The 25,170-nt window shown below is 40.0% G+C and overlaps 1 protein-coding gene across 2 annotated transcripts in view; it reads right to left on the bottom strand.

Annotated features, from left to right (window-relative positions):
- Window positions 1-18,026: 18,026 nt before the first annotated feature.
- The window catches only part of LOC124556314, a 226,203-nt gene continuing 219,059 nt past the window's right edge, over window positions 18,027-25,170 (bottom strand). The window contains exon 11 of one of the 2 annotated variants that reach the window (XM_047130287.1): window positions 18,027-18,606. In XM_047130287.1, the coding sequence (XP_046986243.1) occupies window positions 18,432-18,606 (175 nt within the window). In that variant the 3' untranslated portion in view covers window positions 18,027-18,431. The remainder of the gene's footprint in view (window positions 18,607-25,170) is intronic. The other variant, XM_047130286.1, reaches the window with a different exon arrangement.

A 25,170-nucleotide genomic window follows, 5' to 3' on the forward strand; every position in this document is an offset into this window, starting at 1 on the left:
AGAAGTGCGGCAACACGATGTGTCTTGAACTCCACATATGTCTGAAGTAGTGCTGGAGGGAACTGACACCATGAATCCTGCAGGGCTGGCCGTAAATCCGTAAGAGTACGAGGGGGTGGAGATCTCTTCTGAACAATACGTTGCAAGACATCCTAGATATACTCAATAATGTTCATGTCTGGGGAGTTTGAAGACCAGCGGAAGTGCTCAAACTCATAAGAGTGTTCCTGGAGCCACCCTGTAGCAATTGTGGACGTATGGGGTGTCGCTTTGTCCTGCTGGAATTGCCCAAGTCCTTCGGAATGCACAATGGCCATGAATTGATGCAGGTGATCAGACAGGATGCTTACGTACGTGTCACCTGTCCGAGTCCTATGTACACGTATCAGGGGTTCCATATCACTCCAACTGCAGATGCCCCACACCATTACAGAGTCTCCACCAGCTTGAAAGGTCCCCTGCTGACATGCAAGGTACAAGGATTTATGAGTTCGTCTCCATAATCGTACACATCCACCCGCTCGATACAATTTGAAACGAGACACGTCCGACCAGGCTACATATTTCCAGTCATCAACAGTCCAATGTCGGTGCTGACGGGCCCAGGCGAGGCGTAAAGCTTTGGGTAGTGCAGTCATGAATGGTACGCGAATGGGCCTTCGGCTCCTGAAGCCCATATCGATGACATTTCGTTGAATGGTTTGCACACTGACACTTGTTGATGGCCCAGCATTGGAACTTGCAGCAATTTGCGGAAGTGTTGCACTTGTCACGTTGAACGATTCTCTTCAGTCGTCGTTGGTCCTGTTCTTGCAGGATCATATTCCGGCCGCAGCGATGTCAGAGATTTGATGTTTCACCGGATTCCCGATATTCACCGTACACTCGTGAAATGGTCGTACCGGAAAATCCCCACTGCATCGCTACCTCGGAGGAGCTGTGTCCCATCGCTCGTGCGCCGACTGTAACACCGCGTTCAAACTCTTAAATCTTGATAATCTGCCATTGTATCAGCAGTAACCGATCTAAGAACTGCGCCAGACACGTGTTGTCTTATACAGGGTTTTACAAAAAGGTACGGCTAAACTTTCAGGAAACATTCCTCACACACAAAGAAAGAAAATATGTTATGTGGACAAGTGTCCGGAAACGCTTACTTTCCATGTTAGAGCTCATTTTATTACTTCTCTTCAAATCACATTAATCATGGAATGGAAACACACAGCAACAGAACCTACCAGCGTGACCTCAAACACTTTGTTACAGGAAATGTTCAAAATGTCCTCCGTTAGTGAGGATACATGCATCCGCCCTCCGTCGCATGGAATCCCTGATGCGCTGATGCAGCCTTGGAGAATGGCGTATTGTATCACAGCCGTCCACAATACGAGCACGAAGAGTCTCTACATTTGGTACCGGGGTTGCATCGACAAGAGCTTTCAATTGCCCCCATAAATGAAAGTCAAGAGGGTTGAGGTCAGGAGAGCGTGGAGGCCATGGAATTGGTCCGCCTCTACCAATCCATCGGTCACCGAATCTGTTGTTAAGAAGCGTACGAACACTTCGACTGAAATGTGTAGGAGCTCCATCGTGCATGAACCACATGTTGTGTCGTACTTGTAAAGGCACATGTTCTAGCAGCACAGGTAGAGTATCCCGTATGAAATCATGATGACGTGCTCCATTGAGCGTAGGTGGAAGAACATGGGGCCCAATCAAGAAATCACCAACGATGCCTGCCCAAACGTTCACAGAAAATCTGTGTTGATGACGTGATTGCACAATTTTGTGCAGATTCTCGTCAGCCCACACATGTTGATTGTGAAAATTTACAATTTGATCACGTTGGAATGAAGCCTCATCCATAAAGAGAACATTTGCACTGAAGTGAGGATTGACACATTGTTGGATGAACCATTCGCAGAAGTGTACCCGTGGAGGCCAATCAGCTGCTGATAGTGCCTGCACACGCTGTACATGGTACGGAAACAACTGGCTCTCCCGTAGCACTCTCCATACAGTGAAGTGGTCAACATTACTTCGTACAGCAGCAACTTCTCTGACGCTGACATTAGGGTTATCGTCAACTGCACGAAGAATTGCCTCGTCCATTGCAGGTGTCCTCGTCGTTCTAGGCCTTCCCCAGTGGCGTGTCATAGGCTGGAATGTTCCGTGCTCCCTAAGACGCCGATCAATTGCTTCCAACGTCTTCCTGTCGGGACACCTTCGTTCTGGAAATCTGTCTCGATACAAACGTACCGCGCCACGGCTATTGCCCCGTGCTAATCCATGGGCGTCTGCCAACTCTGCATTTGTAAACATTGCACTGACTGCAAAACCACGTTCGTGATGAACACTAACCTGTTGACGCTACGTACTGATGTGCTTGATGCTAGTGCTGTAGAGCAATGAGTCGCATGTCAACACAAGCACCGAAGTCAACATTACCTTCCTTCAATTAGGCCAACTGGTGGTGAATCGAGGAAGTACAGTACATACTGACGAATCTAAAATGAGCTCTAACATAGAAATTAAGCGTTTCCGGACACATGTCCACATAACATCTTTTCTTTATTTGTGTGTGAGGAATGTTTCCTGAAAGTTTGGCCGTACCTTTTTGTAACACCCTGTATAGGCACCGTATTCTGCCTGTTTAGATATCTCTGTATTTGGATACGCATTCCTATACCAGTTTCTTTGGCGCTTCATTATAGTTTTATTACTGGGCTCCCTTATTAGGGTTGTATGCTTAAATACGAATTCTTATGTATTTTTACGAAAATATACAGTATTTACTTTCATTTATTAGTCTTATTCTGGAACGTCTCGTTAGTGAACGCGTAAACGTAAATCCTTAGATTTTATTGTTAAAATTGCCGTGTTTATTTTTATGCATCAAGATGTTGCTTCAGTCAATGTGAGTAGTAACATGAATGTCTCATTGATGTGTGCGTAAATATATACTCCTATTTTATTGTATTACATACCATGTTTGTTACCAGTATTAAAATGTTTGTTGATATGTTTTACAGAGTGAAGCTAACATGTTTTCCATATCCGTATTCATTATTGTAAATTTTACAAAAAACACTGACTCGTTCCATATCATAACAACTCCACTGTTCTCGGTATGAACGGAACTCTCAATCAAATAAATAAATACAGTGAATAGTTACGCCCGTTTTCCGAGCTTACTGCGCTGTGAGAATGCAGCTTAACCCCCTGTATCCCAGCATCTTAGGGAACAGGTAGGTGAAAGTGTTCCCAGTCACTTTACTCCACGCCGGAGTTGTGCCGTTTAAGATTCATTACGTAATGTCGAAAACGTGCGCCAAATGGAATCTTAACGAAAAAAAAAATACCAAGCAAAGCCGAAATTAAATGAAATAGCTTATGTTTGTGACCAGGAATTATCACAATCTGATTTACGTTAACCTGCCTCTAACGTATGTTGTTGCGCTGTAGCACGTCATTCTGTGAGGAAGTTGGCATTCATATATGAAACCAGTGTGTAACGTTAGGCGCATATTGTACCCACGTGAAGTGGCAACAAAAAGGATGTATACGCTAATAGCAGCGCATACTCTGTTCCTTCCACAAGGCACCAGCGAGCTGCTAAATTTAACAATTTCACGAGGCTAATTTATCACAATCGACAGAGTTCTGTTCGTCAAGTTATAGGCATAACACTCTACACAGTGTTCTAGAACTTTACACATACTAAACATAGGCAATTTAGCGAATGATGAGTGCCTGAATGTGCTTATGTTCGCAGATGATATCGTTATTATTCAAAAGAACGACGATGACCTCCAAACATTACTACACCAACTGAACGAAATATGCAAGAAATAAAATTTAAAAGTTTCTAGTAATAAAACGAAAATGATGGCATTCCGAGGAGAACATGCAGTCAGCTCAAAAATTGTTTTACATAATTCAGTTTTAGAACAAGTCTCTCGAATCTCTCATTTTAGGCTGTGATTTTTCTGCTATATGAGTTTCCTGAGGAGCAATAATGGTTGCACAAGGAAAGATGTGATTAGAAATGAAGATATTAGAACAGCATTGAACATTTTCAATATAAATTAAACAAATTCAAAAGTATCTTTAAAAGGTCAGGTCAAATAATTCCTCAGAAAATCCTGAACTACAAGCCAAATGAGAAAAGAGGTATTGGAAGACCTCATAAAAGATTAAGGTGATTTGGTTTTTTTTTTTTTAGTTCGGAACAGATAATAGCCTAATGCATGAAATGAAAACAACGATGATGAATAACCTAGTTATTAAGAACTGTGCACCATCTCCATTAAACAGCAGGAAAAATATGTGCTCGAAGTAGCAACCTTGGGCCGATCGCCAGCGTGATTTTGTAGCTACGTGACGTTCCATAGAAAGGCGCGTATACTCGTGTGTGACAATCAACATTTTATAAATATACTTTAAATTTATAATGGGCTTCAAACTTTTAAACTGTCTTTCCGGATTGTGAATGGATATATTTGTACTTCCCTGTGTGCCACCTTATGTGGTGTTGCTCCTGTCCCGAAGTGCAGTTTCCCAACCTACCGCCGCCTTTATTCTACTGACTTGGCACACTACTGGCAGACGCATTTCGACTGGTGAGGGTATTAATAATGCTTTCAGCCGCTTACGTACGCGTTACAATGTGTAGGCTTGTCGACATACTAGCACACATTTTCATTCATAGCTCAGCTAAATATATTCTGCTCGTTATTTTACTCTAAAGGCAAGGCTTTCCCTAATCAGTTACAGCGAATGCCAGGGTGTTTCGATTTCCTTGTCCGTCCTTGCCCAAACCAAATTTGTTGTTCATCTCTAAATGGTAGCGGTAACGAACGGACGTTAAACTCAAACTTGCTCCATTCCTTTCTTCATCGATTGATTAAGCTTCTTTACTTCTACTCAGCAAATTTGAACTATAAGAAAGAGGTTATTCCAGGAATGTCAGCGTTGAGCCATGTCATGAACTATACAAAATGGTGTGCACTTGCTACTGTAATTGTCTGAATGGATCTCGACCCGGTGAAAATGACCAAAGTTCGTCGATAGCGAGGCATGAAAACTGTTTATAGGTTGGAAATACATATGCTCATCACCGATATTCCCGGAGTCGGAATCTTCCCGTCACTTATATGTTCTTCGTTTACTCTGCCATCAAAGATTTATTTTCGCGAAGGTAAATTTGGGGAGATAATCTCAAGCATTTTTTTTCCCGCAACCCCACCGAAACACAGACATAATAATGAGAGTATGTCGTAGACGCAAATTCTACTATCGTCTCCTGTACTGCTTCTTCAGATGAATGTTTTGTCACCCTCAGCTGTTCAAGAAGCTCACTGAAAACGTTCATTCGATGTTTCTCCTGTTTTTTATCAGACGAAGGACAAACTTTACTGAAGTCGATGAACTCCTCAGTTTTTTTTCTTAAAAATCTGACGATAAAAACTAACTGAGTTTTCAACATTTCCAGAGGTTCTCTAACAGACGAAAATTGGCACGCACCAGACTTTTAATTGTCTGAACATGAGCGCCACCAGCTGCTGTCGCAGGTCTTCCTGGTCGAGTGTCATCTTCAGCTAATTGTCGACAACTGTTGAATAGAGAGAATCATTCGTAATACTGTGATCGATCTCGAGCGTCATCTCCAAAGCTCGTTTCAATATTTCATACGATTCTGCAAACATTTTATTGATGTTCACGTAAATTTCCTATCACTGTAGTCACTGCAGTTGCCACGATCAATGAGCCAGCCATCATTCAAACAACATTACCCTCGAAACAAAACAAGATGTCAATTGTGTGGTAGGCTTTGACGGAGACAGTACATTTGGCACCGTGTCACTCTAAGATTCTGCTTATTTTCGTAGAGGTATTGCCAAGAAACGGGATACATGTTAGTGATTTGTGCTCCTTTATCCGTGTGGAACGAGCCACCTATGTTCTATCTGTCAACAAGGCTGAAGAACTTGTCGTGAAATGTGCCACACGCTCATCTGGACCACACTGCTGAAGAGCAACATTTCAAAGTCAGAAAAAGTCGTCATCCACGAGTTGCACCATGACCCAGATTTGGTCTCCTGCCCGTTGACGAATGGAACACTACAGTGTAGCTCCTGTGCTCATAACAGGAACAGAATATTTATTGATTTGGGTTGTTTGTGGGAAGAGACCAAACTGTGAGGTCATCGGTCTCGTCGGATCAGGGAAGGACGGGGAAGGAATTCGGCCGTGCCCTTTCAGAGGAACCATCCCGGCATTTCCTTGGAGCGATTTAGGGAAATCACGGAAAACCTAAATCAGGATGGCCGGACGCGGGATTGAACCGTCGTCCTCCCGAATGCGAGTCCAGTGTGCTGACCACTGCGCCACCTTGCTCGGTAATATTTATTGACTTCTCGATGAAGCAGAGTACTGGAAAATAGGAGATCTGAAAAGTCGTTCAAAAAAATGGTTCAAATGGCTCTGAGCACTATGGGACTTAACATCTATGGTCATCAGTCCCCTAGAACTTAGAACTACTTAAACCTAACTAACGTAAGGACATCACACACATCCATGCCCGAGGCAGGATTCGAACCTGCGACCGTAGACGAGGAGGAGGAGATTAATGTTTAACGTCCCGTCGACAACGAGGTCATTAGAGACGGAGCGCAAGCTCGGGTGAGGGAAGGATGGGGAAGGAAATCGGCCGTGCCCTTTCAAAGGAACCATCCTGGCATGTGCCTGAAGCGATTTAGGGAAATCACGGAAAACCTAAATCAGGATGGCCGGAGACGGGATTGAGCCGTCGTCCTCCCGAATGCGAGTCCAGTGTGCTAACCACTGCGCCATCTCGCTCGGTAATATTTATTGACTTCTCGATGAAGCAGAATACTGGAAAATAGGAGATCTGAAAAGTCGTTCAAAAAAATGGTTCAAATGGCTCTGAGCACTATGGGACTTAACATCTATGGTCATCAGTCCCCTAGAACTTAGAACTACTTAAACCTAACTAACCTAAGGACATCACACACATCCATGCCCGAGACAGTATTCGAACCTGCGACCGTAGAGGTCACGCGGTTCCAGACTGAAGCGCCTAGAACTGCACGGCCACACCAGCCGGCGAATAGTCGTCTCCAGAGAAAAACATCTAACTTATTCACAGTAACTTCGATGTGAAAACTGTCAAGAAATTTTGACCACAAGCTGCTGCTCTGTCACGACTGTATGGGCTGCCAAAAGCCCCGAAAGGGGGCATCTCCTGAGTCAATCTCTGGGGAAATACCACCATCACACCCATAATTCCATTCATTTTGTACAACATCGACAGGAACTTCACCTCAGTGATAGTGATCTGCTGGTGAGCTCTGACGTAGTGTCTGTCTTCACCAGGGTACTACTACAACAATTCATGGAACTGATCAGCAAGAAATTCAGGATCGGCTCGACGAGACTTTTTTGAGTTTGTGCTCTCCTCAGTTTGCTTCCTTTTTGATGGAAATTATTATCAACAAACGGACAGTGACACCATGGGTGTCTTATATCACTACTTTTAGTGAATTTGTTCATGGAAGCTCTCAAGGAGAAAGCTTCAGAGCAAGCCCAACTAAAACCAAACCCATTTCCACCATTTACGTGAATGACATATATGCTACATCCGTCGTCAGACCACAGGGACAGGACAGTTTTGGTGAATTTCTCGACCACCTCAATTCATTCCACCCTAACATACAATTTATCATGGAGGTGGAACAGGATGGTGTTCTCCCGTTCCTTGATGTCCTGGTGTAATGAAAACCAGGTGGGACACAGCGTATACAGAAGACTTACAGACACTGTGAAAAGTGTCAAAGCAGTAGGCCTCATTTCTTTTCATTCCGCAGTATGTCATTTGTATATGCAAATTAGAGTCAGTCTGATATGCAAATTAATCACATTTCAAATTGATCACATTTCAAATTAGTCCAATAGAAATCAAGAAGACTGCAGAAACACACTTTTTTCCAATTGTAATTCAACAACAGTGATTCCATAGGTTACTACTTCCTTTACTTCCATCTCGACGCTTGTACATATTCCATTGCTTGTACCGGGTATAGACCAAGACAATTACTGCATGCTGTATCAACCACAGAACAACCATGGCAGTTCAACAGAGAAACCATCCCAACCCTCGCTGGTTTGAGGCAGGAAACGTATTGTCCTCTTTTGCCAGGTTCGGGTAACGGAGGATGGATGCTGGAGGTAGCCAGCATTGTGCTTCTGTCCACTTCCTGGAACGACATTACCAGCCAGACACAAACTTTAACATTTTTATACTAAGGAATCTGCGAGAAGTTCTCCTGGTGGAAAGGGAATTTTGTAAATAACATGGCCAGTTTTTTTGAAACATTCATACGAGAAAACTTCCTAGGGGAGACACCAATCTCAAAAGCTTTCTAAAAGGCACGGGCAGTCTTTGGGAATGACGGCCACATGCTTTGACCACCTGTTCAGCAACTAGCCCAACATTTTTCCCTTTGTTTCCTCTCGTTATGTCCCCACACTTGAAAAAATCGTGCAAAAGGTGACAGCAATAAGACATCTAGATTGGCTAGAGTATAGCAATATAAAATTTTTAAATGCAAGTTTCTGGAAGAGGGGTTTCTGTACACTTGATTGGGAGGACCGCATTTTCCAACAGCGGTGGGAGTACAGGGGCGTTTGCTTCATTTTTCACTGGTAGGACAAAAATGATACTTTCTGATTGGCAGTCGCTGCTGAGACACAGGAAACATCCACAAAACTGAGGCACTTACACTTTTACAACACCTCATTTTGTATTCTGTGCTGAGCAGCGTTCTTCAGCTTCTATTTGCAGCAGAGTCACTTCGCATTCTACACTTAGCAGAGACACTGTGGGTTCTGCATGGAGCTGGAACACTGTTTGGTCAGGAAGCTCTAGGGTGAGACTTCACCCAGCAGACACTGATTATGATCTCATCAGACAATGATGTGGCAGTGGCACCAGCCACCAGCAGCTCCCACAGGCACCACCAGAGGTGTAGGTCACAATGGATTTGACAATCCTCAATAATTTCACCACTAGTTTCTACATGGCCACTGGGGTTGGCACAGTTCCATAGCATCCTCACTTATGTTCCAGCCCTGAATGTAATCATTGTTATTGAATCATGAATTTGGATCAGTTAAAATGTAATACGTTAAAGAGTTGAACGTACCATCATGTGCTTCTCTTCCTGAACTTTTATAACCACAATTCACTTAATTTTACCTTTTTGAGTTTATTAATGTTGCCATTACATCTGGAATAACTTTTGTGAATTACTAGACAATTTTTAATGTAATCAGTTTGTGACAATAAATTCAAGAATTAATCGTATCTTTGAATTTCATTTAACAGCTAGTCACCCCTGAATATAATTAAGGAAGCTATGTGATTACCCCACCCACTGATCCAGTGCTGGGTCAAAAATTAGTGTTCATTAATTCCATTCCACAGAGTTTAATAAGCATGGTTCCTTGGGGGAGAGAACGACATAGATAAATAACTAGCATCATAGTACATTCCCTTTAATAATGAGGAGAGTTTCACAATTTCTAAAAGAAGTTTATTGGTTTAATATGTTTCTTAAATCTTTCATAAACCAATCTGATTTTGTATATCATCTGATGTATCTGCTGGTGACATCCAAGTAGAGGAACTACACATTCCCTGTGTTATATTTCTTTCAGAGAAATGCATATTACTCTCTCTCTATCTCTCTCTTTCTTCTGTATCTAACAGGTAAACTTGAAGAATGATATAATATTGATAAAAACAGTATAACAACACATCCATTAATCAGGCTAATATGTCAGAGGATATAATTCATTTGTCATCCAGTATGTGTTGCCAGCAGTTTAAATGAGACCAGTGCTTGTTGATTGTTGATGCATAACATTATTGTCTGAGTACAAATGTTAACACAACACTTTTCTAGGTGCTACCAGTTGTGCCAATTCAGAAACTTCTAATTTGAACATGCTCAGGCCAGATGATTACAAATACGTATACACAGTGATTTTCCTCACAGTTTTAAACCCCTCCCCTTCCCTCACGATAGGCATTGTTCTACAGCTTAGCTATTATTTTTAGTCTTAATGATGTGGCTTTTGACTGCTCATTGCATCAACTACCAAGTGAATGATTACCTTGACTCTTTTTGTTATTACTACTATTAAGAATTCAGTTTATCATTCCATGATATTGCTCTTTGCATTGGTCAGGTTCCCACGACTGTCATGCTATTATGGGATTGACGGGTTCATGCAGGTCATTCACAATATCCTACATTGCTAATGCCTGAAATGACACACATATTGCTTGCCTGGTAGTGCAGGACCATACAGCCATGTCACATACCTAGAGTCAGGAAATGAGTTTGTTTACAGTAAGACAAGTACTCACAAAGACGGTACCATGAAATGTGGAACACAATGGACTGTTAGCACAGTGACTACTGTTACAGCCTCCTTTGAGACAGCAGCAAAGAGAGGCAAGCCATCAGTGGTGTGCCCAATGACAACACTTACGCAGCTGTGATACCATGTCTTCTTTTCTGATGAGTTCCGGGTCTGTGTAGAGCATCATAATGGATGTTATCCATGTGTGGAGGCTCCAAGGAGTCTGAACATTGCCATACTGCATTTTTCATCATTGTGTGAGCCCAGTAAAACACAATCACCTATGATTCGCACAGCCAGTAAATTGGACTGAAGGCATTTTTCAAGATGGCGGCAACTGTTAGTGTTTGTAATTCGCGTGTGTATGAAAGTTATAGTTCAGTATTAAAAAACAACAAATATGTGCCTTGTAGTGATATTACTGTGAAGCTAAACGAACGAATAATCAGTCTGCAGAAAACGGTTGAAGTCCTACGTAAAGAAATCGTGTACCTGAAGAAAGAAAATCAGCTGGTTGAAGTCTTACGTAAAGAAATCGTATACCTGAAGAAAGAAAATCAGCAGCTAAGACTCACTCAGAGAGCATGTGGGACTTCAGAAGCAATAAATAACGAATCGCAGATATCGAAGGTAACCTGTACTGTAAAGGAACCTCCGCTCTGCGAAACGGCTCGCCATAATAATAGCTTAGCAGCAGTAAATAAACGACCAAGAAGAGTAAGGTCCGCAGACGTAAACAAATATTCTCAGCTCTGCCCGGTAGACGACAGTGTAAAAACCTGTATAGTGAACGTAAGTAAGTTATGTGAACGAAGTGACGAACAAGAAACATTCGCAGCAAAACAGCATAATGCCAAAAACAGCATAAGTAACTGCAGTGTGAATGTTAGCAAGTTTCATGAACAAAGTAGCGAACAGGTAACATACGCAGTGAAACATAATAGTGCTAATAAACATCAAAAAGAAATTCAAACAGGAGTGAAACAGTGTCAAAATTTAGGACATAAAACCTGTAAAATTACCGTATTGAGTGATAGCCAAGGTCGTAATGTTTCAAGTTACCTTAATGAAAACGTAAATCTCGAGTGTGTGGGGTATGTGTATCCTTCAGCAGAAGCCAAGGATGTCTTGCAAAACACTAACAAAAAGGCTTCTGAAGCTGATGTCGTCGTAATTATGACTAGAACAAATGACATAGCGAAAAACAACAGCGCGAACTTAATAAAAGGTTTAAGAAGCACATTACCAAGTATCACATCGAAAAAAGTGTTTGTTGTCGATGTTCCATTTAGATATGATCTTGCAAAACAATCCTGCGTAAATCTCGAGGTATTGGAAGTAAACATACAGCTATATTACCTGTGTTCGAAATTCAAAAATACCACAATCATTAAAGCTAGCGAGTTTGACAGGGAGTGCTATACACGACAAGGACTCCACCTCAACAACCAAGGAAGAAGATTAATCTCAAAACTGATTACCAAATCTGTGAGTAAAGAAATGGCCACCTTTACAGTAATACCGCTGGACCAGGGAAACCTGTAAAGCCTGCTGGTCCGTCTGGCAAAATATTAACAGATATGTTCCAGCAGGGAAATACGGAAGCGTCCGATCCCGCCCGTCTGCTTTGACCCATGACGTCACAAATACTGCGGAAACGACCATAAACCACGATTCCAATATGGCGCATGTAAATTCGTTACGTACACATTATGAGGACGAAAATACATCGAAAAACAAACACACACACATTCCACAAAAGCCTAATCACACTAACGGGACAAGCGCGGGAAATATGGGGTTTTTGGGTGGGGACATACTAAATATAAACAAATTTAGACACCCACCTCCATACAAAATGACGCAAAATGACAAAAAAAAAAAAAAAAAACGATATCACAAAACTCCCCAAATACCACTAAAGACAATATCATCTGGAATCGGACACTTCCCTTGACCTATATAGCTCAAAAACATCTCCCGATACCAATACCAAATACCAACATTCACAGCCACCCACTGGGATCGAACACTTCCCTTGACCTGTTATCCTTACGACATCTCCACATACAGCCGTCCCTGGTCCGAGACGCTGGAACTTTAAGTAAGCCTCATTTCTTCACGACATACTGAACACTTTACAGCGTGACTTCATCCAAAAATCCGAATAGTTGAAGACATTTTATTAGACAAAACGCACTGTCCCCCATCATAACCGACAACCGAAAAATGTTGACCCTGTCAGTCATATCCATACCTACCAAAGACATAAAAAAAAGCAATTTACCAAAATTCACACACGACGCCACACTCGCAAACTAAACCAAAAACATCACCTAACACACCACCAGAGAGCACCACCGATCGCATCAAAACGACACCTACAAACACGCTACTCTCACAAACTAAATTCCGCGCCGTCGCGACGTCACACACCACAACAGCCTTACGTCACGGGTCAAAGCCGACGGGTGGGATCGGACGCTTCGGTCGACCCTCCAGCAGGGTCAAAATAATCTTCAAACCATTCACTCTGAGCCCAGAAAAGTAGATGTATCCGAACGTTGTCAAAATGAGGCCTGGCTACCTGCAGTAGACTTACAAGCAACTCAAGATATCAGCTGTATAGAAGCGCCCTTAAGAAGACAACCTGAACCCTCTTCTTTACTGCCCAGGGTTAGCAAAAATAGTCTTCTGTTCTTACACATTAATATACAGTCTTTAAGAAAGAAGTTGGGAGAATTGCAGTACTGGTTAGAAACTTCCAACTGTGGTATACTTAGCGTAAATGAGCACTGGCTATATTCATCAGAAACTGACCTCAATATTCCATTTGGTTACTCCTTAGCTAGTAGTTACTGCAGGTCAACAATTGGACATGGGGGTGTTGCATTATATATTAAGAATGGACTAAATCTACAATAATTTACTACTGATGTCACAGACCTGTGTATAGATGCCACCTTTGAGGCTGCAGTTGTACATATACCTAAACATAATATTAATATAATGGAAGGAAACATTCCACGTGGGAAAAATTATATATAAAAACAAAGATGAGGTGACTTACCGAACAAAAGCGCTGGCAGGTCGATAGACACACAAACAAACACAAACATACACACAAAATTCAAGCTTTCGCAACAAACTGTTGCCTCATCAGGAAAGAGGGAAGGAGAGGGGAAGACGAAAGGAAGTGGGTTTTAAAGGAGAGGGTAAGGAGTCATTCCAATCCCGGGAGCGGAAAGACTTACCTTAGGGGGAAAAAAGGTAAGTCTTTCCGCTCCCGGGATTGGAATGACTCCTTACCCTCTCCTTTAAAACCCACTTCCTTTTGTCTTCCCCTCTCCTTCCCTCTTTCCTGATGAGGCAACAGTTTGTTGCGAAAGCTTGAATTTTGTGTGTATGTTTGTGTTTGTTTGTGTGTCTATCGACCTGCCAGCGCTTTTGTTCGGTAAGTCACCTCATCTTTGTTTTTATATATAAACATAATATTATAATTGCATCTGTATATCGCACACCATCTTCTAGTGAATATGAATTTACAGTAAATTTAAAAAAACTATTAGTCTTACTAACTAAGCCTAAATATAAATAGCAAAGAATATTAATTTTTGGTGATATTAATATGGATATCAGGGTACAGAGTCATATCATATTGGAATTCTTGTATAGCCTAAGAGCTTTTGATTGCTATTGTCTAAATGATAAGCCTACAAGATATAATGTATCCTTAGACAATATAATAAGTAATATCCATGAAAATAATGTTGAAACTGGAGTAGTCAAGTTAGGCCTAGCTGACCATGATGGCCTATGGATTACAGTTCCAGTCAGCATTCCAGATGAACAACACAAAACAGTTAGACCTATGAATGAATGTGTGGTGTCACCGCCAGACACCACACTTGCTAGGTGGTAGCCTTTAAATCGACCGCGGTCCGTTAGTATACGTCGGACCCACGTGTCGCCACTATCAGTGATTGCAGACCAAGCGCCGCCACACAGCAGATCTAGAGAGACTTCCTAGCACTCGCCCCAGTTGTACAACCGACTTTGCTAGCGATGGTTCACTGACAAAATACGCTCTCATTTGCCGAGACGATAGTTAGCTTAGCCTTCAGCTACGTCATTTGCTACGACCTAGCAAGGCACCATGTTCAGTTACTATTGATATTGTGAATAAAGTACAGTCAAGAGCGACGTTCACCATTTATGGATTAAAGTTAAGTATTCCACCAGCTACGTCTGTTTATCTAAATTCTAATTTCCTTGTCCTGTTCCAGACCTCACGCCAGCCTGCTCGAGCTAAAACGCATGCCTTTCGGCTTCCTCTACTAACACGGTGTTGGCTCTCCTGCCAACCCACAACAGAATGCAACACAAGAGAGTTTAGAACTAGATTAAGGTCAGTCAACTGGAATGACATCTTATACAAAGATATGTGTGTGAATAACACAAGCAAATTATTTATAGAGGAAATTGCAAGTATATTTGATGAGTGTTGTCCCATATTAGTAAAAAGACAGAATAATAACCAAGCTCACAAACCACAGAGACTAAATAATTGGTTTACACCATACCTCAACAGCATCAGGATGATGCTTCTTATGTTTAAGGACAGATCTCACAACAGCAGTGCGTACAAATTGAAGTACATTATAATAAGAAAAGTTTATAGATCTGAAATAAGCTTGGCAAAATGTAGGGCGAATGATAACTGTATTCTTAAATCTAGAAACAGCTGTAAAGCTTCCTGGGAAGTAATTAAAAGTGAAATAAATAGACCAACAACTCAACTAGCTATACCCATAGCCCCATATATCTTAAACTCACACTTTGTTAACTTCAGCTTACAACAAGATTTGTCTCCCCCCAACACCATGCTTGATGCTAAAACTCTTTTAGGTTCAAATAAGAATGTAGTTCATAAATTCTGCTGGGCAACAGTACCTGAAAATGATGTTAGCAAGACAATAGGCAAACTAAGTAGTTCCAAAGCAGAGGATTTCTATGGTCTGTCAAACTTTGTCATAAAGAAGATATCAAGTGATCTTCTGTCCCCTCTAACCACTCTCATTAACCGTATATTACAGCAAGGGATTTTCCCCGACTGTTTGAAAATAGCAGTAAATATTCCCATATTTAAGAAAGGAGATAAATCAAATCCAAGTAACTATCGCCCTATCTCATTAATCCCAATAATATCTAAAATAATCGAAGACTGTGTTCAGCAACAAATGAGTCACTATTTTGAGAGGAATAACTTGTTAAGTAACTCACAGTATGGATTCAGGTCTAAACTATCCACAGTTAAAGCGGTTGAAAATATTGTTAGTGATATATATGATGGCTTTGAAAATAAATTAATCCCTTGTGCTACTCTCCTAGACCTGAGTAAAGTATTTGACACTGTATCTCATAGTACTTTGATCATGAAATTAAGACACTACAGAATGGAAGAGGACACCCTGAAATTATTAGAATCCTACTTAAGCAACAGAGTACAATTTGTTAAAGTAAATGGGCAGCTGTCAAACCCACAAACAATAAAAAGAGGTGTGCCACAGGGCTCCATACTTGGGCCCTTCCTGTTTGTAGTGTATGTTAATGATATGCCACAGTATTTACCCTGTAAAACAGTCCTCTATGCGGACGATACAACTTTTATCAATTCAGGACAGACTCTTGAATCTGTGCGAGAAAAAAATAATATCATATCTGAAAAATCGGTTCATTGGTTTAGTGTAAACTCCCTATACATAAATGAAACAAAAACTGAGGAAATATTCTTTAATTTGAAGGTATCAAACAAAGAAAATAAGTCTGTTAAACTGTTGGAAATGATGATTGACCAGAAACTTAGCTGGGATAAACATATCACGTACGTCTGTTCTAAACTTGCACATGCTATGTTCCTACTTTATAAGCTTAGGAATAATGTCAGCCAAAACTTACTGCTGCATTCATATTTTGCTTATATCCACCCCCATCTTTCAAATTCTCCCAATTCGGTATCAATTTTCAGATGGCAAAAAAAAAGCTCTTCGATGTATAGTAAGTAGGTTTATCTCCTAGGGATACATGCAGAGAACATTTCAAAAAACTTAACATCATGACAGTTCCTTGTTTGTACATCTATTACTGCTTATTACACGTAAAAGAAAACATAGCTCAATATCCCCTTAGGTCATCTGTCCACACCCATAATACAAGACAAAACCACACAATTGATCTGCCATACTGTAGATTGTCCAAGATACATAATAGTTATAAATATGTCGGCCTCGAAGTGTTTAATATGCTCCCTAAAATTGTACAAACAGTACCTAGAAATAAATTTAAGACAACATTGGGACAATGGCTCAAAGACAAAGCATTTTACTCAGTTGATGAATATAAAGATTGTAATATGGCAGATTTACTGTTTTAACATAGAGAAAGGTACCTGTGCCTGTAGTAGGACCTAAATTTGGAAATACAATATCTAACATATAGGCATAATAGACCTATTTCAAGTATTGTATCAATATTTGTATCAATATCTCAGGATAATGACATAGTGTTATCAACATGTATATGATAATGACATAATGTCATCAACATGAATACTTCCCACTTAATATAAATTTGTATAATGTTTTCTTTTTAATTGTAAAATTAACAATATATAAAATGTGTGCTATTGTACTACACTAACATTCATAGGATTCATGTATACATTGTTATAAGAATATACTGTAATTGAACTCATTGACGAAGCCCATTGTATAGGACAATACTGAACGGCTAATAAAGACTCTTATATGTGGAGGCTGGTGCTTGTGCCCTATCTTTGAGACTTCCATGACACTGACATTACCTTTCAACAAGATAACAGAAGACTGCATTTTGCCCATATTCTCATATCTTACCTTGATACAAAGGGTATTTGAATGTTGCCTGGCCAGTAAATTACCCAGATATTTCACCCAACTCTGGTATACATTTGAAACAGTATGAAATATTGTACCCATGTGTGTCATCCAATCCTAGTTCAACTTGATGCCCAGCTGGGTTAGGGATGTTGTTACTGCCAGAAGTGGCAGCACTATGTACTGAATTTCACACCCTGTATACCAACAAATGAAATAATGTATTCTTTCTATTATACTGTAGAGACAATAACTAAAATTTTGTTGATTACTATCCTTCCTGGTGCTTCAATTTTGACTGTCATCACAGTATTATTAGAATTTATCTTTTATGATTTTACACCTTTCATAAGGGGGAGATTTACTAATCGTTACAAATGATTCACTAATCACTCATATTGTACATGAGGAATTCTGACTATTGTAGAGTCGTCTTCTGCAGAAAGACATCAGAAAAATAAATAAAAGGAAATTTTAGGAGGAAAGAAGGAAGGAAGACAAGGATTTAATATTCCACAAAAACCTAGGTCATCTTAGGTGGAACATAAGATCAGGTTTGACAAGGATAGATCAGGAAATTGGCTGTGGTCTTTACGAAGCATTGGCCTTAATTGATTTTGGAAACTGCATGGACAACTGAGGGTTTTGTTGCTAATTATCTTTATTCTTTTCCACTTTTATTCTTATATACAGTACAGCAGATTATGGACATACTTATGAGTTGCTCACTCTTCATTGTCAAAGGAATGTTTAAAAAATTAAAAGCTAAACTTCTATATTTATATTTTGTGCAAAGATAAAATTTCAAGTTTTGAACAGATAAACTATATTTTGACACTTTGGTATTTAATCACAGCATTCTACAGTTGCATTTTCTATTATCAACAAGTTACAGTATTGCACTAGTTCCCAAGAAGAAACTCCTAAGGAATTTCAATGTATTTCAGCACAGATATTACACTCTCTTCACAATAGCACCATTTAAAAAAAATAAAAATAAAAATTATCTCTTGACATTTAACAACCAAGTTCATCCATTTATTAAGGAACCAATTGTTGAGTGTGCTACTGAACTATGTATTCTTTTGGTTGTGCTTGTTTCTGCATTTCTCGTTGTTTGAGATCCTGTATCAGTGGGGAGATCTCAGAAATTGGAGTTCCTAGCACTTCTTCACAAGCATCTTGAATTACCTGGTCTAGCATCAAGGATGATATCTGCTCATCAGTCAGCATTTCAACACTGAAAATTGCATTAGAAACTAGTAAATCACATACATAAGAGAAAGAATAAAAACATATGTATGAATATTAATGTAATTTAAATATTAGTTTGCTGATACATCTGTACCACTCTAAAATCCCACACTTCAATATGAGAAGTTTTGTATTATTTAAAAGAGAGGAAATGTGTGAAATGAAAGTAAAGTTATCTTGAATGTTACATGCCACTGCATTTGACTTGATTCTTACTTTACCTATGAATTCAGTTTGTTTTAAGTTTTGCACATGCCACAACTACTGTTACTAAAATAAATATATGTAAAAACTCATGCCAATTTGACATGATATGTGAAACATATTTAAGATTGAGTGAGATGTCTGTGTGGCTGTTTATAACCCTTACATTTACATGTTTTGTGACAAGTCATTTATTACCTTTGAAATGAAAATATGTTTTTGATTTTTTCCCCTTATTCCACATCCACAAGGACCATTTCACTTGGGATCTGAGGAAGACAATTAGCATATTTGTTTCTCTTTGTAAATTTTATTGTGTATTCTTGTTTTATGTGCCCATGGTCTAAGGATAGTGTCTTTGATTAGTAATCAAAATATTCTCAGTCCTAGGTTTGAAACATGCCACCACTTAAATTTTGATTAATAATCGTCATTGGTGGCCAAAGACTTCTGGCATAAGAAGTCACCCTCATTCTGCCAACAACCTTGTCAAAGATGGTGGAGGTGCGGACAGAGGAGCAGGGCACTCTCTTGTCCTTGGAGTGGGAAACTGCCCCTAAAGGTGGAAGAATCAGCAATGATCAACAGCATCAGGATGCAGAAGGCAATGAAACCACTGCATTAAAGACACATAACATGTATCCACAGGACATGTGGCCTGTATCTGAACAAGTGTCATGATGACCTCTCCATTGGCAAAAGATTCCAGAACAGTCCCCCCCCCCCCCCCCCCCAATTGCAATCTCTGGAAGGGGACTGCCATGGGGAAGGTGACCATGAGAAAAAGATTGAATAACCAACGAAAGGATAATATTCTATGAGTTGGGGGGCAGGGAATGTCAGAAGCTTGAATGTGGTCGGCAAGCTAGACAACTTGAAAAGGGTAATGCAACAGCTCACTCTAGATAGAGTAGGAGTCAGTGAAGTGAAATGGAAAGAAGACAAGGATTTCTGGTCAGATGAGTATAGGGTAATATCAACAGCAGCAGATTCGTTATGAATAGGAAGGTAGGGCAGAGAGTATGCTACTGTGAACAGTTCAGTGATAGGATTGTTCTTATCAGAATCAACAGCAAACCAACATTCACAATGACAGTTCTGGCATACATGCTGACATCGCAAGCTGAAGGTGAAGAGAGAGAGAGAGTGCATGAGGATACTGAAAGGGTAATATAGTACACAAAAGGGAGAGGAAAATCTAATATTCATGGGGGACTGGAATGCAGTTGTAGCGGAAGGAATAGAAGAAAATGTTACGGGAGAATGTGGGCTTGGGACAAGGAATGAGAGAGGAGAAAGACTAGTTGAGTTCTGTAAAAAATATAAGTTAGTAATAGTGAATGCTCTGTTCAAGAATCACAAGAGCAGGAGGTATACTTGAAAAAGGCTGGGTGATATGGGAAGATTTCAGTTAGATTACATCATGGTCAAAAGAGATTCTGAAACCAGATACAGGATTATAAGGTGTATCCAGGTGTAGATACTGACTCAGATTACAATGTAGTAGTGATGAAGAATAGGCTGAAGTTTAAGAGATTAGTCAGGAAGAATCAATATGCAAAGAAGTGGGATACAGAAGTATTGAGGAATGATGAGATATCGTGTAAGTTCTCCAAGGCTATACGTACAGCAATGAGGAATAGCTTAGTAGGCAGTACAGTTGAAGAGGAATGGGCATCTCTAAAAATGGCAGTCACAGAAGTTGGAAAGAAAAACACAGGTAGGAAGAAGGTAGCTGCAAAGATACCTTGGGTAACAGAAGAGATACTTCAGTTAATTGATGAAAGAAGGAAGTACAAAAATGTTTAGGGGTATCCAGGGATACAGAAATACAAGTCACTGAGGAATGAAATAAATAGGACGTTCAAGGAAGCTAAGACAAAATGGCTGCATGAAAATGTGGAGAAATCAAAAAAGAAATGATTATTGGAAGGACTGACTCAGTTTACAGGAAAGTCAAAACAACCTTTGGCAAAATTAAAAGCAAGGGTGGTAACATTAAGAGTGCAATACGAATTCCACTGTTAAATCCAGAGGGAAGAGCAGATAGGTGGAAAGAGTACACTGAAGACCTCTATGAGGGGAAGATTTGTCTGATGTGATAGAAGGAACAGGAGTCAATTTAGAAGAGAAAGGGGATTCAGTATTAGAATCAAAATTTAAGAGAGCTTTGGAGGACTTATGACTAAATAAGACAGGAGAGATAGATAACATTCCATTAGCAATTCAAAAATCAGTTGGGGAAGTGGCAACAAAATGACCATTCAAATTGGTGCTTAGAATGTATGAGTCTGGTGAGATACCATTTGACTTTCAGAAAAATATCACCCACACAATTCCAAAAACTGCAGGAGCTGAGAAGTGTGAGAATTATCACACAACATTGCTTAGAAGAATACTACACAGAAGACTGGAAAAGAAAATCGAGGATGTATTAGATGACAATCAGTTTAGCTTCAGAAAAGGTTTAGACACCAGAGAGGCAATTCTGACATTACAGTTGATAATGGAATCAAGGCTACAGAAAAATCAAAACATGATCATAGGATCCGTTGACCTGGAAAAAGTGTTAGAAGACGTAAAATGGTGCAATATGTTGGAAATTCTGAGCAAAATATGGGTAAGCTAAAGGGAGAGACAGGTAATACACAATATGTATAAGAGCCAAGAGTGAATAATAAGAGTGGGTGACCCAGAACGAAGTGCTCAGATTAAAAAGAATGTAAGACAAGGACATAGTCTTTCACCCCTACTGTTCAATCTTTACATCGAAGAAGCAATGATGGAAATAAAAGGAAGGTTCAGGAGTGGAATTAAAATTCAAGGTGAAAGGATAACAATGATAAGATTTGCTGACGACATTGCTATTCTGAGTGAAACTGAATAAGAATTACATGATCTGCTGAATGGAATGAACAGTCTAATGAATACAGAATATGGATTGAGAGTAAATTGAAGAAAGATGTAAGTAATGAGATGTAGCAGAAATGAGAACAGTGAGAAACTTAACTTCAAGATTGATGGTCATAAAGCAGATGAAGTTAAGGAAGTCTACTACCTAGGCAGCAAAACAACCAACGACAGACAGAGCAAAGAGGACATTAAAACCAGACTAGCACTGTCAAAAAGGGCATTCCTGGTCAAAAGAAGTCTGTAACTATCAAACATAGGCCATAACTTGAGGAAGAAATTTCTGAGAATGTACATCTGGACCACAGCATTGTATGGTAGTGAAATATAGACTGTGGGAAAACCACAACAGAAGAGAATTGAAGCATTTGAGATGTGGTGTTACAGACGAATGTTGAAAATCAGGTGGACTGGTAATGTAAGGAATGAGAAGGTTCTGCACAGAATCTAAGAGGAAAGGAAAATGCGGAAAACACTGTCAAGGAGAAGGGACAGGATGATAGGACATTTGTTAAGACATCAGGGAATGATTTCCATGGTACTAGAGGGATCTGTAGAGGGCAAAAACTGTAGAGGAAGATGGAGATTGGAATACACCAACAAATAACTGAGGATGATGGTTGGAAGTGTTACTCTGAGATGAAGAGATTGGCACAGGAGAGGAATTCGTTGCAGGCTGCATCAAACCAGTCAGAATACCGATGACTTAAAAAAAATTCTTGTTTTTCTGCCGCATTGTACATCCTGGAGGAGCTCCTCACTTTGGATCTATTGGCAAGAAAAGTATTTCTAACTCAATCTGGTAATGTACTGTGTCAACTAATGGGGCAACTGCTTACAATGTCATCACTGTTTTTATGAGACTTTCTATGGTCACAGGATGGACATTCATAGGGCAGTACTTGAACATCATTGTCTGACATATGCAGTAATCAGTATGGAGAAGATACAGTATATCTCATTGTTTAAATGATTTCTCTTCAGCTATGATTTTGTGGACTTCATAAAAATTATATTATCTGAATTTAAAAATCCACATACTATATTGTACAAAGCTTTTGGGTTAACCAGTTCCCTCCATAAACCATGGAGGTTGCTGTTGGTTGGGAAGCTTGTGTGGCTCAGCAATGCAGATAACCATACCATAGGCGCAATCATAATGGAGGGGTATCTGTCGAGGGGGCAGACAACATGTGGTTCCTGAAGAGTGGCAGCAGCCTTTTCAGTAGTTGCAGGGGCAACAGTCTGGATGACTGACTGATCTGGTCTTGTAACATCAACCAAAACGGCTTTGCTGTGCTGGTACTGTGGATAGCTGAAAACAAGGGAAACTCAGCTGTAATTTTTCCTGAGTTTGCAGCTCTACTATATGGCTAAATGGTGATGGCATCCTCTTTGGTAAAACATTCTGGAGGTAAAATAGTCCCTCATTTGGATCTCTGGGCATGGATTACTCAAGAAGATGTCATTATCAAGAGAAACAAAATATGTTCTACAGATCAGAATGTGGAATGTCAGATCCCTTAATTGGACAGGTAGATTAGAAAATTTAAAAAGGGAAATGGATAGGTTGAAGTTAAGATATAATGGGAATTAGTGAAGTGTGGTGGCAGAAGGAGCAGGACTTCTGGTCAGGTGAATATAGTGTTATAAATACAAAATAAAATATGGGTAATGCAGGAATAGGTGTTATAGTGAATAAGAAAATAGGAACACAGGTCAGATACTATGAACAGCATAGTGAAGGCATTACTGTAGCCAAGATAGACTTGAAGCCCACACCCACCACAGCAGTACAATTTTTTTTATTTCTTGACTAAAGTTCAGTCTTGATCACATGTTTTAATGATATAGATAACCGGTTTCGGTTCTTTCTACAAAACCGTCATCAGACCCATGGCTCCCTTAGGATGGTAGGCGGAGCTCTCCTCGCTGCTACGCATTCAGTTGACTGCGTAGCAGCGAGGAGAGCTCCGCCTACCATCCTAAGGGAGCCATGGGTCTGATGATGGTTTTGTAGAAAGAACCGAAACCGGTTATCTATATCATTAAAACATGTGATCAAGACTGAACTTTAGTCAAAATATAACAATTAATTGATCAGTGCTTTCCAAAAATGTTTACCAAAATTGTACAGCAGTACAAGTTTACATGCCAACTAACTCCACACATGATGATGAGACTGAGGAAATATATGATGAGATAAAAGAAATTATTCACATAGTTAAGGGAGATGAAAATTTAAGAGTCACGAGGGACTGGAATTTGATAGCAGGAACAGAAAGAGAAGGAAAAATAGAAGGTGCATATGGACTGGGGGAAAAGAATGAAAGAGGAAGCCGCCTGGTAGAATTTTGCACAGAGCATAATTTAATAATCACTAACACCTGGTTTAAGAATCATGAAAGATGGTTGTATATGTGGAAGAGACCTGGAGACATTGGAAGGTTCCAGATCAATTACATAATGACAAGAGAGAGATTTTGGAAATAGATTTTAAATTGTAATACATTTCCAGGGGCAGATGTGGATGCTGACCACAATTTATGAGTTATGAATTGTAGATTACAACTGAAGAAATTGCAAAAAGGTAGAAATTTAAGGAGATGGGACATGGATAAACTAAAAGATCCAGCGGTTGTTCAGAGTTCCAGAGGAAGCGTTAGAGAATGATTGACAATAACAGTGGGAAAGGAATACAGTAGAAGAAGAATGGGTAGATTTGACAGAGGAAATAATGAAGGCAGCTGAGGATCAAGCAGATACAAAGTTGAGGACTAGTAGAAATCCATGGGTAACACAAGAGATACTGAATTCAGTTGATGAAAGGAGCAAATATAAAAATGAAGCAGGTGAAAGGGAATACAAAGTCTAAAAAATGAGATTGAAGGAAGTGCAAAATGGCTAAGCGTGGATGGCTAGAGGAAAAATGTAGGGATGTAGAGGCTTATCTCATGAGGGGTAAGATAGATACTGCCTACAGGAAAATTAAAGAGACCTTTGGAGAAAAGAGAACCACTTGCATGAATATCAAGAGCTCAGATGGAAACCTGTCCTCAGCAGAGAAGGATGAATGGCAGAAGGAATTATATAGATGGTATGTACAGGAGAGATGTACTTGAGAGGAGTTAGATGAAGATGAGATAGGAGATAAATTACTGTGTGAAGAATTTAACAGAGCAGTGAAAGATCTAAGTTAAAACAAGGCCCTGGGAGTAGACAACATTCCATTAGAACTAGTGGTTGCCTTGGGAGAGCCAGCCATGACAAAGCTCTTCCATCTGGGGAGAAAGATGTATGAAACAGGTGAAATATCCTCAGATTTCAAGCAGAATATAGTAATTCCAATTCCAAAGAAATAAGGTGCTGGCAGGTGTGAAAATTGACAAACTGCCACTTTAATAAGTCATGGTTTCAAAATACTGACACAAATTCC

Source organism: Schistocerca americana, chromosome X (assembly GCF_021461395.2).
Source record: "Schistocerca americana isolate TAMUIC-IGC-003095 chromosome X, iqSchAmer2.1, whole genome shotgun sequence".
In the NCBI taxonomy this organism is placed as follows: Eukaryota; Metazoa; Arthropoda; class Insecta; order Orthoptera; family Acrididae; genus Schistocerca; species Schistocerca americana.